Source organism: Chiloscyllium plagiosum, chromosome 15 (genome assembly GCF_004010195.1).
Source record: "Chiloscyllium plagiosum isolate BGI_BamShark_2017 chromosome 15, ASM401019v2, whole genome shotgun sequence".
Taxonomy (NCBI): Eukaryota; Metazoa; Chordata; class Chondrichthyes; order Orectolobiformes; family Hemiscylliidae; genus Chiloscyllium; species Chiloscyllium plagiosum.
Genome location: NC_057724.1, coordinates 6,617,252 through 6,638,073, shown reverse-complemented (window position 1 = coordinate 6,638,073; position 20,822 = coordinate 6,617,252). Strand labels below are relative to the sequence as shown.

General features: G+C 42.0%; 1 protein-coding gene across 1 annotated transcript in view; it reads left to right on the top strand.

Annotated features, from left to right (window-relative positions):
• LOC122557537 (sodium- and chloride-dependent neutral and basic amino acid transporter B(0+)-like) overlaps positions 1–20,822 on the top strand; it is a 53,023-nt gene that overhangs the window by 27,552 nt on the left and 4,649 nt on the right. Inside the window, exons 8-10 of the mRNA XM_043705283.1 lie at positions 6,731–6,959; positions 9,223–9,348; positions 17,036–17,154. Of these exons, the coding sequence (XP_043561218.1) occupies positions 6,731–6,959; positions 9,223–9,348; positions 17,036–17,154 (474 nt within the window). The remainder of the gene's footprint in view (positions 1–6,730; positions 6,960–9,222; positions 9,349–17,035; positions 17,155–20,822) is intronic.

Sequence of the window (20,822 nt, the reverse complement as noted above, 5' to 3'; positions counted from 1 at the left end):
ATAAATGCTTCGGCAGGAACATGTTCTTCAGCCTTTTGAATCTGTTCTACCAGTCAATACGGCCATGGCTTGTTTTCTGTCTCAATGCCATATTTCCACTTTCTCCCTATACCCCTTGATCTCTTTATCGTCCACAGTCTTCTGCGGTAGAGTAATCCACAGATTCACACACTTTGAGTGAAGAAATCTTTCTTCATCTCAGCCCTAAATGGACAACCCATTAGCCCAAGACTGTGTCCTCTGGATCTAGACTCACCAACCATAGAAAAATATCTTCCACACTCTTAGTCTGTCTATCCCTGTTAGAATGTTATACATTTCAACCAGATCCCCCTCTCATTCTTCTAAACTCAATTGAATACAAGCCCAGTCGAACTAATCTCTCCTCATGTGATAGTCTCGCCATCCCTGGAATAGCCTAGTGAACATCTGATGTACCCCTCTATGGCAAGTGTATCTTTCATAATCAAAACTGCATATAATACTCCAGGTCATAGTCCAACAGGTTTACTTGGAAGCACTAGCTTTCAGAGTGCTGCTCCTTCATCAGGTGGTTACACAACCAACTGATGAAGGAGCAGTGCTCCGAAAGCTAGTGCTTCCAAGTAAACCTGTTGGACTATGACCTGGTGTTGTGTGATTTTTAACTTTGTAAACCCCGGTCCAACACTGGCACCTCCAAGTCATAATACTCCAGGTATGGTCTTAACAAGGCCCCGAATAACTGCAATAAAACATGTCTATTTCTGAACTCAAGTCCTCTGGCAATGCAGGCCAGCACAGCACGTGCCTTCCTAATTACTTGCTGCACCTTACTGTCTACTTTTATTGATGAGTGTACAAGGATGCACATCCACACTTCAAAATATATCACTACTCAAACAATACTCGGCCTTTCATATCAATGTATATAATTTGACATTTAATCATGTTATACTGTATCTATCATGTGTTATTGCATATTTTTGATACATTGACTGTGTGTTTAATGTTGTAGTTGACCATATGCCTCCATCCTTACAAGGTAAGTTGGCCATTTCCTTAACTGGTATTCTCTCCATTTTGAAATGCATTGGAATACCGTCAATTGGTGAAAATATTCCTATGCGTTCAAAATCAAAATCCTAGGATGCTTAAGGATCCTGATGTGATGATCATAGAGATGTGGAAGTCCAGACAGAAGACGTTTTGATACAAAAATACCTTCATGTTTGTTGACTCATTTGATTGACAGGCTTTAGTTTAGAAAAAAAAGACAAAAATTGGCTATGTATACCTGTTAAGATATTTTCGAATCAACCTGTTCAGAAATGTTACTACACGCCTCTGGACCAGATTGGACTTGAACCTAAGCCTCCTGACTTAGTGTTTGAGATAATACCACTGCACCACAAGGGCCCTCTATACTGCCCCTTCAACTTTTTTTTGTTATATATCCAGAAATCCTCTTGCACACAACTGAATGTCTTTTTTTAAACCCCCATCACTACCAGCTCTGTTCTACTACTGATTAATTTATCTGTAAAGCTCATTATGGATAATGTAGACCCTCAAAGGTGAGGGAGAGGTAGCGACTAACCAACCTATTCAGAGATGTTAATGCACAGCTTTGCAGCAGGTGGGACTGGAACCCAGGTATCGTAGTTCAGAGGTAGGGACATTACCACTGCACAACAAGAACCTGATTTTATTTTTAGTTTAACCTACTTTTCCAGACAGCCTAGTCAGAGATGTTATTATACTCCTGTAGTGCAGGTGGAACTTGAACTCAAATGTCTTGGTCCACAGCAAGAGATACTACCTCTGCACCAGAAGAGGGCACTCCCTCCCCTGGAAGAATACTATGGGTAAAGATCTGTAGTGTTCAGCTGTAATAGCTGTTCACACAGCTTTATAAGGCATTGAGGGTTTTTGACGTTTGATAATTTTATGAGAATACAATTGAAAATATACTATCCTTGAGGTTTTTAAGTGTTTTCATTTTGTTTATTTTTATGGCTTTATAGCTATTTAAAGGAAATTGTGTTCTTGACAGCATCGAAAGATCAACTTATGCTGTATCATAAGGATCAATCCTTGGGCCTCAATTATTTACCATCTCTAATAATTAGCAAGTTTTGAGAAGATTTGTAGGTCAGGTGGAGGTCCTGGATGTAGGTTTGTTCACTGAGCCAACCGGAACTCTGTCAACAAACACATTGACTTGGACCCGATTTACCAGCCCCTGAGAAAAAGAACAGGAAATGATATCACCATATGAAATTACATCACCACAGGAAATGACATCACCGGCCCAAAGAAACCCAAACATATAAATAGAATGCAGGAATCATCAGCAGTGCTTCATCCGGAGGCTCACTGCAGATGTTACCTAGTATGGTGACGAAACGTCTGAAAATGAACCTTCCAGCTCAGCGAGCAAACCTACATCCACATCTCTAATAATGACTTGGAGGAGGTGACAAAGTCGAATGTCTAAAAATTTGCGGATGTTACAAAGATAAGCAGAAGGGTATGTTGTGATGAGGACATAAGGAATTTGTGAGAGGATAGAGAGATGTTAAGTGAGTAGGCAAAATCACCAAACACCTACAGTTTGGAAGCAGGCCTGTTGAGTCCACACCGACCCTCTGAAGAGCATCCCATTCAAGCCTACCTGTAACCATGCAATTCCCATGGCTAACCCACCAAGCGTGCACATCCCTGCACACTATGGTCAATTTAGCATGGCCAATCCACCTAACCTGTGCATCTTTGGATTGTGGGAGGAAACTGGAGCACCCAGTGGAAACTTCACACTTGCAGGGAGAATGTGCAAACTCCACACAGAAGCTCAAGGCTGGAATTGAACCCAAGTCCCTGGCCCTTTGAGGCAGCAGTGCTAACCACTGAGGTACTGTGCCACCCCATCTTGGCAGATGAAGTTTAATGTAGAAAAGTATCAGTGTGCACTTTGGTTGGGAGAGTCAAAAGAATGGCGGTAATTTAAATATAACAGAGAGGGTTCCAGCTGTTCCAGTTAGTAAAGCACAAAATGTTAGCATGCAGGTACAGCAAGTAATTAAGAAGACAAGTAGTATTCTCGCATTTATCGTGAGGGAGTTGGACTTACAAATAATGAGTCTTGGTGAGGCTGCATCTCTAATATTGTAGCTGAAAATGTGTTGCTGGAAAAGCGCAGCAGGTCAGGCAGCATCCAGGGAACAGGAGAATCGACGTTTTGGGCATAAGCCCTTCTTTTCCTCATTCCTGAAGAAGGGCTTATGCCCGAAACGTCGATTCTCCTGTTCCCTGGATGCTGCCTGACCTGCTGCGCTTTTCCAGCAACACATTTTCAGCTCTGATCTCCAGCATCTGCAGACCTCACTTTCTCCGCTCTAATATTGTATACAGCTTTTGCTCTCCATGCTTGTGAAATAACATATTGGTGCTGGAAGTGGTTCAAAACAGCTTTAGGTGACTGTCTGTGTGGAGTTTGCACATTCTCTCTGTGACTGTGTGGGTTTCCTTTGGGTGCTTCAGTTTCGTCCCAAAGGCTAGTTGGATTGGCCATGTTAAATTGTCCATAGTGTCCAGAGATGTGCAGGCTAGGTGGGTCCGCCATGGGAAATCCGGGGTCTATGGGAAAAGGGTGGAGGGGCTGGGTCTGAATGGGATGCTCTTCAGAGGATCGGTGTGGATTCAATAAGCTAAATGGCCCCTTTCGCTCTGTAGGGATTCAATGATTCTACGAAAAGAGATTTGCTCAATTGATTCCTAGAATGAAGGAATTGACTTATCAAAAATTTCTAAATGGGTTGGGCCTTTTTTTTTAAATTGGAGTTGAGAAGAATGTGGGGTGACCTTGTTGAAATTTGCAAGATTTTGAGACGGATTGACAGACAGGTTTTAAGATATTTGCATAACTGGGGGATTCTCAAATTGGAGAGCATAATTACAGTTGAAGGGCGTAGTCATGTAAAACTAAAATACAAGGGAAGTTGTTTTCGCAGGCAACAGTGAATATCTGAAATTCTCTACACCCGAGTTGTGGAGGCTAGATCCAAAAATATTTAAAGGGGAGGCAGATATTGCTTGTAAGTGTTGAGCGGTTGAGGTTTATGCAGAGTTGAGGCCTGGATCAGATGTGCCATCGTCTTAGAAATTGTCAGGACATGTTTAAGGGACTGAATGGTCATACCCAGTCCTATTCTGTATGTTTTCATGTTCCTGATACTAAGAGGACGGTCAGGGTAAAAAAAATCCCAGAATCAAAGGGCCACATCATCCTCGAGCAATAAGTCTGATATGGTTAACAGGTTAATGTTGTGTGTGAAGGTTTCTCTCATACTTGGTTCATTGTTGCATTGCTATGTTTGCAAAGGAGAAATGCAAAACTGCCGCAGATTTGGGTAAGACTGGCTTCAATGCAATGTGACAGAGACTGACACTGTAAACTGGGTCAACTGTAAATGAGTAAAACAATAGACAGTCAATGAGAGGTGTTCAAAACAATTGAAGATGATACAGAATGTGCTTATACCTCTCAGGCAAAGGAACTCCAAGAAAGATGCTTAAATAAAAAGTAACAACAAGAGGAAAAAACATGCAAAAACACAACAAAAAAACAGTTCCTGGTGAATAGGAAAGAAACACACATTACAGATAATAAGAGCCAGAAAAAGGGAACATGATAAAAAAAACTCTGCAAGTGTTACGAAAACTGTGCAAAAGAAAACTAATTGTAACATGAGGAAAACAAAAGTCTGGTTAAGGGTAATGTGAGCGATTAATAAATTGTTAATTGTGATCTTATCAATGGAAGTAATGCTTTACGTCAGTATTTATCATAAAGGAAAAAGTAGCATGCTGGTTATCCGAAAGTCACTGATGCTGAATCTGAGATCGAGAATCATTAAACTTAAATGCAAAATCAACTATCAGGAAGAAAAGAATGGTAGCAGAATGGAAAATGCCAGGTCCCAGATAGTTTCCATCATAAGATGTGAAGAAAAAAACTGACACTACCCTAAAATAATCTTCCAGAGTTCTCTTGATTTGGAAAATAATCCTTCAAATTCCGTCTGCTCTTCCCTAGTTTAAGAAAGGTGACTGAGTTAGTCTAATGTTGTGAAATTATTCTGGTGTCTCGGGAAATGAACACCTTGAACATTTCCAGCTGGTCAGAAAAGTAGCCTGAATTTGTAAAAAGGAGAAACAATTCCTGAGAAACATCATAAAACTGATTGAAGAGGTGTCTAGCATAGACATAACGAGCTTTTTGTCGAGACTGCTTGAGAAAAAGTGGTGAGAAATGTCTGCTGCCTGTTATTTCCCATGGCAGTGTTAATTTGCATTCTCGAAAAAAGCTCACATCCCTTTTCAAAGTAATATATAAATAAATGACCAAAGGAAAGTGTCACAATGGGACGTGTTTATATGAACATTAATGAGAGTTGATGAATTCTGTACTTGCCAAAACAACTGATGTCAGCAGTGCAGAATGAAGCATTGCCCCAAGGATCAAGTGTTACTTGATCAACTGTCACAAAACTGGGTGTGGATGAATACTTTCTCAACTGTGTCCCAAGAATATACCTGAGCCCCACCTTTGGAACTCCACCAAGTGCAACAAAACAGGATGGAGCCAGATATTCACGTTAGCATGTCAATTCGGAAATTGGTTTACACTTTGACCAACATGGCTGAGCGTTGAGACTCCCACAGGGAATCTATCAAAAAGGGTAGTTTTAACACTGTGCATTCAGTAGAAGCCAGGTAGAAGTTTGGGTTGCTAGAGAATCATAGAATCCCTACAATTTGTAAGCGGGCCATTTGGCCCATCAACTCCACACAAACCCGCTGAAGAGCATCCCACCCAGAGACTACGCTCTACCCTATCCCCATAACCCTGCATTTCTCATGGCTAATTCACCTAACCTGTACACCCCTGGATACTATGGGCAATTTAGCATGGCCTAACCAGCACTTCTTTGCGCTGTGGGAGAAAACCAGAGAGTCCAGAGGAAACTCATGCAGACACAGGGAGAAAGTGAAAACTCCACAGAGCCAGTGGTCCGAGGCTGGAATTGAACCCCAGTCCCACTGAACCACGATGCTGCCCCCAGGTAAAATGGAAAGACACCACTGCCTTACTAAACCATAGGGTTGCTGTCTCATTAGACTTGTGATGGTTTAACCTGAGGATCACTGCACCTCAGGCGAGGGGAGACTCCTTCATGATACCTTTAGCCAGTGTGGGAACTGAATCCACATTATTGGCATCACCCTGCATTGCAAGCCAGCTGTGTAGCCGACAGAGCTGAACCCTGGCCTTTGTAACTTGATCCAGGCTTGGGGAAGCTCCTTGTACAGTTAGCCCACAGCTTTTTCTTTCATTCATTGAGAAGGCAAGAAAAACAGATGCCTCCCCAGTCCAGAGCCCAGTGATGGAAGCAATGAGGTTTGTCAGAAGCACCAGTATATTGGTTCACTCATACAAAACGCAGAATGGTTAGTGAGCAAGAGTTCAAATTGTCTATATGGCTAGTGGAAAGATGGCCAACATGCATGATGGGAAAAAGCAGCTATGGTGTTGAAACCAGCTGTCATGAGACCATAGTGGTGGGATTGGCATGGGGTGGGGATTGGAAGGTGAAGAATGGGGTGAAATATCCACAAATGTGAAGCTATCTCCAAACGGAACTCCAAAAGCCCTGCTGCTAATACATCCTATCTTACATTTTATCAGGTTTGGAAAGATGCAGCAACACAAATTTTCTTTTCCCTGTCAGTGTCACTGGGTGGTATAACAGCTCTGTCTTCCTACAACAAGTTCCAGAATGACTGTTTCACAGATACCATCATTGTCGGTGTTATTAATTGTCTGACGAGTTGGCTAGCTGGATTTGCCATCTTCTCCACCCTCGGGCACGTGGCTAATGAAATTAATTTACCAGTTTCAGAGGTTTCACATTCAGGTATCTGTAGTATTTAAAATATATGATCTTATCTAACCATCTGAGACTCTCACAGGGAATCTATCAAAAAGGGGTAGTCTTAACACCTCCTATTCCACCTGCTCACTTTGCCATCTTAGCACTCTGATTTCCTTTGGTCATCAGAGTTATTTGCTATGTCCTCAACTCTGGATGAATTGAAAGTTTGGAGACCACTCCAACTGGTCTTTTAGATTTTTCCCAACGATTTAGGTTAGCTCTTGTTTTTTTTTTAATAAAGCTCTTCGAGTCCAACATGGGCGCTCACAATAGATTTCTACAACAGATGAGCAATCCTTTCCAACATGTTATCACTCAGTAGGTAAAGTTTAAAATCGACTCCATAGTGTTTAATTACAAAGCTTAGCCAAACTTTCCATGTCTTGATCATATCTTGGTTTATCCAATGTTGGCTCTGGGCCAAATACCCCTCTCCCTTCGCCTCCACCAGAACAACCTAAACCATTGATTTGGCCTGCAGGTTTGAGTCTTACAATCAGTTTTGGGTCTCAGCCAACCATTCTTAATGATAACTTTAGAGATATTTGATTCTCTATTTGATCTCCATTATGAGCATTTTCCTGAATGGCTAATGGACTTAGATCAACAGAGGTCTGCTTACATACTTTGAAAGGGAGTGCAAATACTCTGAGGTTTTTTTTTCCTTTAGGCACCTGTTTGTTTATTTGGACAGAATCAAGAAAGATTCAGAGGAGAAAAGCCCTCTATTTTGTTTGATTAATACTTAACGGAGGAAATGTTTTAACTTGTTTGCCTATTTAATCAGTTTTTGAATCATTTTAAAGAAATGGCACATTGATTCTTATATCGTCAGCAATGGAAGGATGGATTTGAATGATGTCTGGGGACATGAAAAGAACATGGGGAGTAATTTATGGCATGTGGAAGGTATATGAGGGGTATGGATGAGCATAAAGTAAATCGGGATTGGGGAATGAGGGGCCACAGAAGTTGCAAAGAGGTATGATAGTCATTGAGGGACAGACAGGATATGAATGGATCATGGAAACCTAAGTGCCAAAAGGTTTCTGACTCCTAACCGTATTCCCTCTGAGATTCATGAACTAATTTACCAGATAGTGATCCCACAGGCTCCCAAATCCCTTTGTTACAGGGAGCTTGGGGCTGATATTTGAGTCTCCAAAAGCCTTCATATGAAAACGCTAATAACATACGACATGTCTGCCAAATTGTGACTCAACACTTCCTGTAGTTTGTGAAGGATGTAGGGAATACAGGGAAAAGTTTGGAATTCTGACCCCAAGAATCTATTTTTTTTCTCTATTCCAGCCTGAATTCTGGGCAGGTGTGGGAGGGAAAACACTGACCCCTTCTTGTAAGATACTTTGAGAATGAAATGTAAAAATATAGTAATGTTTATATTTTTTGCATGTCCCTTTTGATTCACTTTGATTTAGATCCCAGACTTAATGTCATTTTTAATGTTGGACCTAATGGCAATTCAACGTCACAAGCAAGATTTGGGGCAGTTTGGAGAAGCCGTTTTCCTTTCTCTTCTGCAGTGAATGACGTCAGTTGACATTGGGTTGTGTTTAAGGGCTGGCATAGCATTGATGTGGAACAACACGTGGTACTTTTCCTTATTGCCCCCGGTGGGACATGACTGGTCCTACCGATGGCTGGAACCGCCTTGTCAGTTCGGAGCTCCCTATCCTGACCTCTGGCACACTGCAATAAGTGTGCACTGTGGAGGGGACTGCGCATTTCAAATGCCAACCTAAGCTGCCTGGCAGAAGGTTCCAGCCAACATGATGGTAGAGAGGGCATAAGGGGTTGAGTGGCATGCAGAAAAACAGAACTACATCTCTCTACAGCTCTATAAGACTCTGGTGCGGCCGCATCTGGAGTATTGTTTGCAGTTTTGGTCGCCATACTATAGGAAGGATGTGGAGGCACTGGAACGGGTGCAGAGGAGGTTTACCAGGATGCCGTGTCGTGAGTTCATGGAATGCCCTGCCAGTAGCCGTGGTGGACTCTCCCTCATTATGGGCATTTAAGCGGGCATTGGATAGGCATATGGAGGATAGTGGGCTAGTGTAGGTTAGGTGGGCTTGGATCGGCGCAACATTGAGGGCCGAAGGGCCTGTACTGCGCTGTATTCTTCTATGTTCTATGTTCTATGTTCTATTAGATAAAATGAAACATTTTTCTGCTGACTTTGAAACTCATTAATAACATTGCGTCACTTTTATTCACCATCTAGGTTTGGGATTGGTCTTTCTAGCATATCCAGAAGCCCTTCTCCACCTTCCAATTGCCCCTCTTTGGTCTGCTATATTTTTCAGTATGATTGTCACAATAGGATTAACCAGTCAGTTTGCAGTTGTAGGTGAGTGCTATGTTTGTTAATTTAATCTGCCTCTAATTTTCCAAGAAGTAAATCTATCGAATCAAATAGTGAGTTAACTTGTTTAAAGCATATTTTTGCAAGATTTCTTCCTAAGTTATATGCAAATTGCATGAACCATTCTAAATAGTAACAAAAAGACTGACATGTTGGACCTTCTGCAGAGTTACCCAGCAGACAGATCGCATCAATTGAAATTCCGGATGATTTGGTTGTCTGTTTATTAAGAACTAGCTTGTGTTATATTGGTCAAGAAACTTAGCCACCAAGAAAACAATTGTTCAACTATTTATGTTGTGGTGCTGTGGAGTCCATAGATTATGTTGGTTGTGGGCATTTGCACCCCATTTTTAGTTATTTGAAAAACCTTCTGTTATGTTTTTGGTTGCTCTTCAGCCCCACACGCCTGATCTTTGAGCACCCAGTGCGGAGGGGTGTGGGCAGATTGGAGGACCTCCTTGTGGGTCTGTTCCTGGGCCTGGCTCTAAACAGGTCCGGGCAGTGGGCCGTGGAGGGGGTTATGTCTGCTGGCTGTCTTCCTCCCTTTTGCGGTTGTGTTCGAGCCTGAGTGTCCTTGGAGAGGGAGCATGTGGTGCCCACCAAAGTTCTCAATGTCTTTAGGGAGAGGTAGGCATTGCAGGGGATTGGAATGATTTATTTCCCCCTCCAACTCCATTATGATTCAGTCCCTTCCCACTGTCCCTACCACCCACTCACTTTTGATGGTTTGAATCACCCAAAATGGCCTTTGCTCATAAATACTCAAAACACTGCTTTTACTGGTTTAAATAAAAGAAAAACAAAGTCAATTTTGATGGTGGGAGGGCACTCAGTTGTGTGTGATAACATTTCTGGGTGGGGAAAAAAAGAAGATAATTGGTTTCATTCCCTCAATTTGGTGCACCCAGCAACTATTGCCCTCATGTGTCTTATTACTGACCCCTGGGGCTGGATTTTTGTCTTGGCCATAGGAGATGTGAATAGTGACATTTCCCATCTATGGAAGCCCAACCTTGTCACTCCTACTCAGACTAGCCGTGTATGGTGAACTTCTGGAGATACAGGCCAAGAGATCTTGTGTTATTTTCTTCCTGAATCAGCTTCAGATGAGTTCAGATGTCAAAGCAGGCTGGTTGGTAGGATTGACTTATTCTGCTGAGATGTTGCCCTAGCTCTCTGATTTAGGTTTTCTTCCTCCTATCCCTTGCCCCACCTGAACCCATTCCCAATCCTCTTAATACCCAACCCATCACCATGCCCCTACATACTCACCTCTCTGCCCACAATGTACCCTCCATAGCTACTCACATACTCTTCATTACTGGTTGACTTCAGAAGAAATGCCTTTGCAAATGGACACAAGCAAAGATTTCTAACAATCTGATAAACCTGTTTTATATAAATACACTTCATACTGAAAAAAAAACATTTAAAATTAATTCCCTTAAGTGGTCAATCAAAGCTATATACAGAAAACATTTTGAAGAGAGAATAGCCTTTGCTAACCTCCTAAAACTGGGCAAAAGTGAGGACTGCAGATGCTGGAAACCAGAGTTTAGATCAGAGTGATGCTGGAAAAGCACAGCAGGTCAGGCAGCATCCGAGGAGCAGGAAAATCGACATTTCGGGCAAAAGCCCTTCATCAGTTTGCCCGAAATGTCGATTTTCCTGCTCCTTGGATACTGCCTGACCTGCTGTGCTTTTCCAGCACCACTCTGATCCAACCTCCAAAAACTGTCAATCAATTTATGAACAACTCCCCTGCTAAAATAACCTTCTTTGGTGCCTTTGAAACTGAGCCACACATTGATAATGTCTCAGTTAGCAAAGCCAACCATTAGAAATACAAATAATGGAGACTATAGCAACTGCAAAAATGTTTTTCTTAAGCTATGCCAGATATTGAATTAAACAATACAGTTGATTTTTTTGTTCACTAAGGGAGAACTATTGAATTTTTCAGTTCTAATTAGAAAGTACACTGGACATGGTAATCACTGTAAGTCCCAATACTCGAAATTGAATCCAGAGTTTTCTTCAGCTTTGGAAGTATAATTGCTCTTTTTCTAATGGGTAAATACTTCAATGCATTATGTCGTGTACTGAAGACTTATCCTACAGAAGTAGCTGTGCCCCGAGTCAAACTGTTCGAGTATAAGTACAAAACCAGCTTCAGATGAGTTTGGATGTCAAAACAGGCTGGTTAGAAGGATTGCCTTACTCTGCTGAGATGTTGCCCTAGCGCTCTGATTTAGATTTTCTTCCTTCTAACAATAGCTGACAATATCAAATATCGCCCAGGTATATCCTGTCCATTGAACCCAAATCAAACTGAATCCATTTACCACTTTATCAGTCACTGTCAGTCATTAGCACAGTGATGGAAAGGGTTGATGATCTTGACATCAAGCAGTTCTTGCTCAGCAACACCCTGCTCATTGATGTTCAGCATGGGACTTGCTAAGCCCGTTCAGCTCCTGACCTCATCACAGTTTTAGGTCAAATATGGACAAAAGAGCTGAATATCACAGAGCTGAGGTGAGAACAATTGACCAGAGCATAAAGGCCACATTTAACCAAACGTGGCATCGGAAGCAAAACTGGACTTAATGTGAATTAAGGGGCATATTCTCTGCTGGTTGGAGTTAGACCTGGCTCAAAGGAAGATGTTTGTGTTTGTTGGAGATGTTTGCTAATGATTCCACGCCATTCAACAGCATTTGTAAATCGTCAGATACTGAAGCAGTCCATGTACAAATGCATCAAGATCTGGACAATGTCCACGATTGGGTTGACAAATAGCAAATAACATTTGCACCATGTAAGTGCCAGGTAATAATCATGTCCAGTAAGAAAGATTGTCACCCCTTGAGATTAACATTGCTGAAGCCCTCACTATCAACACCTTGGGGTTTACCATTGTCCAGAAACTGAACCAAACTAGGCATACAAATATAGTGGCTACAAGAGCAAGTCAGATGTTAGGGGTCCTGTAGTGAATAATTCAACTCCTGACTCCGAAAGCGTGTCATTCCTGAAGAAGGGCTTATGCCCGAAACGTCGATTCTCCTGTTCCCTGGATGCTGCCTGACCTGCTGCGCTTTTCCAGCAACACATTTCCAGCTCTGATCTCCAGCATCTGCAGACCTCACTTTCTCCTCCGAAAGCGTGTCTACCATCTATGAGGGACAAGTCAGGTGCGTGATGGAATATTCCTCATTTTCCTGGATGAATGTAGTCCAACAGCACTTAAAAAGTGCAACATTATACTGGATAGTGTAGCTGCTTGCGTCATACCGTATCCATCAATCACCTTCAATGCTCATGTGCACAGTGACAGCAATGTGCACCATCTCCAGGATTCACTGCAATAATTTACCAAGGCTCTTTTGGTAGTACCTTTCAAACTTGTGACCCCTACCACTTAGAAGGACAAAGGGAAGCCAATGCTTGGGAACACCATATCCTACAGATAGTGAGCCACACACTATTTTGATTTTGAAATATATCCCTAATCATTCAGTGGTGAATAATGTATAAGACATTTAGTACAAGGTTAAGTGACATCACAAGTAAAGCTCCTCCCATCAGGATATACAGACCTGTTCCTGGGAGGAGCTAACCAGATTGTTATTAGTTCTTCTAGCGTTTAGTTCAGTGTAGCTAAACATTATATAAACCTACTCTCAAGTCCAGCTTGATGTCTCATAAGAGGCAACCATGTTATATTTTTATTCATCCATGGGATGTGTGCGTCACTGGCTAGGTCAGCATTTACTACCCATCCCTAATTGCCCAGAGGGCATTATAATGTTGCACTTTTTAAGTGCTGTTGGAGCTACACTCCTCCAGGAAAATGAGGAATGTTCCATCACGCACCTGACTTGTGCCTCATAGATGGTAGACAGGCTTTGGGAGTCAGGAGTTGAATTACTCGTTACAGGACCCCTAATATCTGACTTGCTCTTGTAGCCACTATATTTGTATGTCTACTTCCATACAGTTTCTGGTCAATGGTAAGCACCAAGATGTTGATAGTGAGGGCTTCAGCAATGTTAATGTCAAGGGGCGACAATCTTACTTATTGGACATGATTATTATCTGGCACTTACGTGGTGCCAATGTTACTTGCTATTTATCAACCCAATCCTGGACATTGCCCAGATCTTGATGCATAACATAGGTGTTGGAGTCATATGTAGGCTAGACCAAGTAAAAATGGCAGTTTTATTCTCTAAAGAACATTAGTGAACCAGATGGATTTTTCCGACAACTGGCAGTGGATTCATGGTTATCATTAGATTCCTAATTCCAGGTTTTTATTGAATTGAAATTCCACCCTCTGCCGTAGCAGGGTTCAAACCCAGAACATTACCTGAGTTTTTGGATTGTCAGTCCAGTAATAATGCCACTATGCTGTCACCTCCCTTAATGCGTTATGGACCAGACTAAACCAGCTCAAAATATTCAAGGAGATAACCTAGACCCTCAACTTTACTCTTATTTGAAAGCAAATGTAAGGCTCTTTATATCAGATGTGATTCGACTGGTCAAACTACTCAGCTTTAAGCAAGACTCCCTTTATTCTTTACACATAGCAAAAACACAAACAAGAAAAGAACTTTAACTATTGAAATACCAAACCAAAACCTATGTAGAAATTAACTACTAATCATCAACTGTTTGAATATAGCAGCATTTTATACACACACGCTTGGCAGTGCTAGATTCAGCAGATTTTCCTCATTCCTGGGAGGAGCTAGCCAGATTGTTATTAGTTTTTCAAGCGTTTAGTTCAGTGTAGCTAAACATTATATAAACCTCCTCAAGTGCAGGACAAAGAGATAATCTCGCAGCAGAGAGAGAACTCGAGTTTTATTTTGCTGCAGCAGAGAGACAGCTGTATCCATCAGCTTCAAATTCCAACTTCAACTGAAAGAAACACTAAAAGCCTGGGTCTGTGTGATTCTCCACCCACTCATGCTTCTTCTAACTAATTTTTTTAAAAAAGCACTCAGGGAGCTCAAAGCTTTCTCAGAACTGGAAGGGCCACTCAACCTGGAATGTTAACTATGATTTCTGCCAGACCTATGGAGCTTTTCCAGTAATTTCTATTTTTGCCTCAGATGCAATTAGATTCCTTACAGTGTGGAAACAGGCCCTTCGGCCCAACCAGTCCACACCGACCCTCCAAAGAGTAACCCACCCAGAACCATTTCCCGCCTTACACTAATACTACGGTGTAATTTAGTGTGGCCAATTCACCTGAATTGCACATCGTTGGACTGTGAGAAGAAACCGGAGCACCCGGAGGAAACCCACGCAGACACAGGGAGAATGTGCAAACTCCACACAGACACCATCTGGATCACTAATGTTCTTTAGAGAATAAAACTGCCATTTTTACTTGGTCTAGCCTACATATGACTCCAACAACCATGTTATGCATCAAGATCTGGGCAATGCCCGAGGCTGGAATCGAACCTGGGACCCTGGTGCTGTGAGGCAGCAGTGCTACTCACTGAGCCAGTGTGCCACCCTATGTAATGTAGCTATCTGTTGAATATCACATCACAAACTGATACTGTTCATCAAGATAGCACTTAACAGCGAAGCATGTTTCCACTTCTTGCAGGATAACTGGGTGAGAAAGTTATCTCAGATGTGGTTTACAAATGCATGCTTCATGTATTTTCCCCTCCTATGTGCTAACATCCAGCAGACATGGATACCATGTGTTTGCTCACCATACTGACTCTGATTCTGTTCACTCCAGGCAATGTCCCAGCATTGTCCTGTTGGAGGTAGCAATACAAATTGGAGAGTGATGGCAAGGATCACAGCACATGGTAGACAATGGGCTCCATCTGGTCACCAGGATGTACTGCCCACCCAGGTTGAAGACACCATGCCCCCTTTTGTCCATTGCCAGTGATGCTTTCAGTCATCTAGACATCAACCTAAGGATCTTCCTTGTTTGATCGGAGAGATAGGAGAAACTAGGACTGTTGACCTTGGAGAAGAGAAGGTTGAGAAGAGTTTTGACAGAAGTGTTCAAAATCGTCAGGTGACTCGACGGAGTTGATGGAGAGAAATTATTCCCATTGGCAGAACAAGCCAATGATTTAACATGAACCTCAAAAGCACCAAAAATGACATAGGATCTTCTTTTTTAGACAGTGGTTGGGATGTAAAGAGGTGTGATGAAACCTGACAGGGTGGTGGAAGCAGAGTCAATCATGGCATTCATAAAGGAATTAGAAAATTACGTCAAGAAAAATAACAACGCAAGACTACAAGGCAAAGTGGGAGCGGTGAGAGTGGAGGTTAAGAGGGATTAACTGGTCTTGTTGCAAGCCAACGAGAAAATGATGGCTTCTTCAGTCCTTTAACCATTCTCAAATTATATTCCAGAAAACCACCCTACTTTAACGCTTTTTAAAACCCACACCTACTTGTCAAAATGCCTCCATTCAGCTCCTTGTCAATATTTGGCTGAAAACGTCAGATGTGTTACATCGTTAAAGGTGGGTGAGGCTGTGAGTTGTTACTTCAGGTTTGTTTCAGTTCAGTCTTTAGCCTCCATCCTCCCTTATTTGTAAGTCACAGGTTATTTTAAAAATTGCCAAGGCTGGTTATTGCACAGGCAATTGCCAATCAGTCCCATTGACGCCGACCTACATGAGTTCTTGGCGTACATTAATTTTAAATAGTTATACTTCCCGTAACATTCCTTTTTGCCTTGTCCTGACCACTTTCTATCATTTCCTTTAGCTTTATATTCAATTCTACATAAGTCCACCCTGCCAACTCCTGCTCTTTGTCACCATTCCACAATTGGTGCACAATTTTCAAGCTCCTCAATCTTATCTTGTTCTCTAAACCATCATTTTAAGCCCATGTATTTGAAGGCAGGCAGGAAGACCAAGTCCTGTTCACTTGCTAAGTAAAACTGAGTAAAGAAGTGAATACAATAGTCCTAGTGGGCAGCATGGTGGCTGTGTGGTTAGTACAGCTGCTTCTCAGTATTAGGGACCTTTGGGCAACTATCTCTGTGGAGTTTGCACATTCTCCCTGGATTTCCTCTGAGTGATGCACTTTCCTCCCACAGTCCAAAAATGTGCAGGTTAGATGGATTGCCCATGCTGAATTTTCCATAGTATCCCAGGATGTGCAGGCTAGTTGGGTTAGCCATGGGAAATGTAGAGTAATAGGATAGTGGGGTGTACTTCGAAGGGTCAGTGTGGACTCAATGGGCTGAATGGCTTGCTTCCACTCTGCAGGGATTCTATGATTCTGGAAGGTGAGGTCGGGAGAATTTCCTGTAATGTACATTTTCCCCAGCTTTCTCTTTGTTAACTGGAGTAATGTCTGCCAGTATTGTACACATTTTCCACTGTCTGTTAAATGCTTCACTCCTGATGAAGATGGGCTGCCATGGGCGGACAGCTATCTTGCCGGGAAACCACAGCATTCAGGTTTCCTTCTGCCAGACCGCTGATACTGGACAGTGTTGGCAGAGTGAAGGAAATACCTCAGGCCAAGCCAAGTCAGCACAAAGCTGCATTGTCTTAAGCACCAGAAGGGAGGGGATGTATGGGGGAAGATGATTTCTTATGTTTTCTATGTGTTAATTATTGATTGATTTCACTCCATTTTCTTTCACTAGAGACAATTATAACAAGCCTTCTTGATGAGTTTCCCAACTTTCTGCGAGACAAACGGTTATATGTGACGGTTATTGTTTGTTTGATCTTATATTTACTTGGAATGTTGCTCGTAACGCAGGTACGAAACCCTTTAATGGATTACAGGATTTATTTACATATTCTGGTTGTTGTATTCTGAAGAACAGATTGCACTATGTTCTGACTTGTCAGTATAATGTATTAATGGTGTTCTGTTGAAAAATCATTAACCTGAAAAATTAACTCTATCCCTCTCTCTACAGAAGATGCCTGACCTGCTGAGTAGTTCCAAGTTTCCTGTTTTTCATTTCAGATTTCCAACTTCTGCTGCATTTTGAGTTTTATTTGTGTGCAAGTGTTGCTTTTGAATGCATTTAACTTTATCCAAAGGGCTGATGCGGCTCATGGTAAAATTCCCACTCCCATCACAGGATGAAATCTATGGAAATTTGATTCATTGATTCATGTGATTATTGAAGGCTTCCCTGCCATAGGAAAAATGGCACTGGATCCCAGTTTCTGGAATTCCCACACCTGAACATGGAGGGATGGATTGCAGTTTGCATATCCACAGTTTATACAGGCAGTTATATTTTTTCCATTGCTTTGCAAGCAAATCCAAATTTCATTGAAGATGTCCAAAATTGCATCCATGGATTTTAGGCCCTTCGGTCAAAAAGTATAGATAAAGCAGCAGGACTGTTTGGAGAGAGAGGGTATTCTTTGGGTAGAGTCAGAGAGGGATATGTGTGTCCTGCCCTTCGCATTAAAACAGACTGTTTTGTTTTAAACAAAAACAATTTGCTGACCTAAGCTCAAGGTATCTGTACTGTTGATTCCACTACCTATCATTATCATAGCTAGGTGCCTATCAGTTCCTGAAGAAGGGCTTATGCCCGAAACGTCGATTCTCCTGTTCCCTGGATGCTGCCTGACCTGCTGTGCTTTTCCAGCAACACATTTTCAGCGCCTATCAGTACACAGCTTGTTTGACGTATCCAAGTGGTAATAAAGTCTTTGATGTGGACCTCCGACTTCAAAAGCACTTTTTTTTTTAGGGCTTTAGCCACTTGAATGAATTTAAACAAAATGAATGCAGTGAGATTTTTAAGTATCACACAGTTAAAATATTATTTTACTTAATTTTACTTTGGCAAATAAGGTTTGTCCATGTGGGATATGGGAGAATCAGAATGGGAGGTTAAGTCAAACGATAGTGCGTGGGCCTTGGATTAGTGTTAAGTTGGCCTGGGGCATAGGGTCAAATGATAGATAGAGGGGCATAGATTGGTATGAAGTACATAAGAGTCATGACATTTGTGTTGAGGCATACGTTAGCATGGATGGTCTATGAGGATTATGTGAAGTCATGAGGGGTGACAGTTTTTTTATGTTTTATTCACTTTTCTCAAAGGTCTTATAGCACCAAGGGCAATCTTTCACACAGACCACCTCTGCATTTAGCAGCCCGCATGCCTCATTGTCTCCATACTCGATCCTAGGATGTTGGGCCTGAGTCACACTGACAACTGCCCCAACCCCACTCTGCAACTGAAATTTAAGTATCTGCGACACTTTCTCCTAAGTCGGATTTGAGAAGGCAAAACCTTTCTTTGTTGCAAGGTGATCAAGGCTGGGAACTAAACATTTCAAGATGCTTAATCTTTAGAAGAGAGAGAGCCAAAATGGACAACATAAGAACTAGGAGCAAGATTAGGCCATTCAGCCCCTCAGGCCTGCTCCAGTATTCTATATGATCATGGCTGATCTCATTTCAGACTCAACTCCACTTTTCAGCCCGCTCCCCATCACCCTTTATCCCCTTATGATTAAAAATCGATCTCCTTCAATATATTCAGCATCCTTCAATATGTTCAGAGTCTCTCATGACCCCTTGAGAGAACCTAACTAAAAGCTTAAGACTACTTTTTTTTTGCTCCCATTCAATATGAAACTACTTGCCTCTCAATCCCTGCCACTCTAGCTTCTTGCTGATTTTTATGTTTACTTTTCTCTTCTTCATAATGTCGCTGCCCACCCCAGCCAATATTGTTTAAATCCTCACCAGCCAGACTTGTGTAACTCCCTGTGAGGGTAATGGTCCCAGGCCTATTCAAGTGCAACCTGTTCATTTTGAATAGATGCTTTCTACCCCAATATATGGTCACAGTGCCCAAGAATCCCAAGTCTTCCTTCCAGCAATGTACTCCCAAATAAGCATTGACCCTAGCTGTCTTTCTAGTTGTACTTTCACTAAGTGTGTGGCCCTTAACAATGTTATCATTAAAGTCTCACTTTTTAGCTTCCTTCCTAGCTCCTCAAAATCTGACCATAGATGCTTTCCCTCTCTATGTTGTTAATGTCAATGAGTACCACCAACATCTGGATCAATTCTGTCCTCCTGTAGAATACTTTGAATTCTCTTTGTTGCTGACGTTTGTCCTGGCACTATGGAAGCAAAGCACCACATGGGAATCTTAGTGTTAGGTACAGAAATGCCTATCTATCCCTTGACTGTGGAATGTCCCTTGACAACTGCATTTATATCCTGGCTGCCTTTTGGTGATTAGTAAATGCTCTTGACTGAATTACTTCAGGATATCATCACTCCCAGCAGGCTCCAGTGTTGAATACTGGTTCAGGAGTAGCAGGCACCCTGCAGACTTCTGCACTTGCTGCCACTTCCTTCACTTTTGGGTGTCCACCAACCTGCTATCCTAAACTTCCACTGCCAGGGAATGACCACTTGCTGGAATCTGCTATTCAGGGAATTCTCATCCTTCTTGATGCTCCACAGTGACCCCTGCTGTCTCTGGACCCTGCAAATCCTGACCTTGAGCTGGTGTAGTCAAAGGCAGTTCCAACATATCCCTACGATGACCATGTATCCTGAAGCTCCCACGTGTTAGCAAGTCCCATCAAAAATGTAAAAGGAAACCATTATTGCTATTTTAACAATCTAGGTATCACTCTGATTGAACTATTGATCTCAATTAATGCCTCAGTTATAACTGATTTGAGCTTATAACCTATTAATTAATTTAGTACCACAATAACTTGATTCAATTCTTAATTTTCCAATTCCCAGTTTGGAACAAATATCTATGTTTCAAATAATAAACTAAAGAGAAGCGCTGATTGATTATTCCCTTAGCTAGCCTCTGCTGGTCTCAAAGTGACGCTCTCTATTCCACTGCCTTTATAGATGAGGGTGTCACTGGCTAGGCTAGCATTTATTGACCTCCCGGATCACACAGAGGGCAATTAAGAATCAACCACATTGCTCGGATAAGGACAGTAGTTTCCTTCCTGAAAGGACATGAGTGAACCAGATGGGTTTTTCTGACACTCGGCAATGTTGTCATTAGACTCTTAATTTCTAATATTTATTAAATTCAAATTCCATCATCTGCTGTGGTAGGATTTGAACCTGGGTCCCCAGAACATTGCTTGGATCTCTGGTTTAACAGTTCAACAATAATATTGTTGAGCCATTGCCTCTCCCTTAAGGGCGCTTGATCAGCACCCAATCCCCTAACTTAAAGAGTCGGTCCCTCCATCACTAGCCCAAAGTGTGTCCAGTATTCAAGATCCGTTGAACAACTTACCAAAGCTTGTTTCAACAGAACTTTCCAAACTCACAACCTTCTACCAATGAGAAGGACAAGGACTCAAGATGTGCCAGCACCTCTGGTTCTCACCCATGCCACATACCACACTGACACAAAATGATTATCAAAGCTCCCTCCCTAACAGCACTGTGGGTGT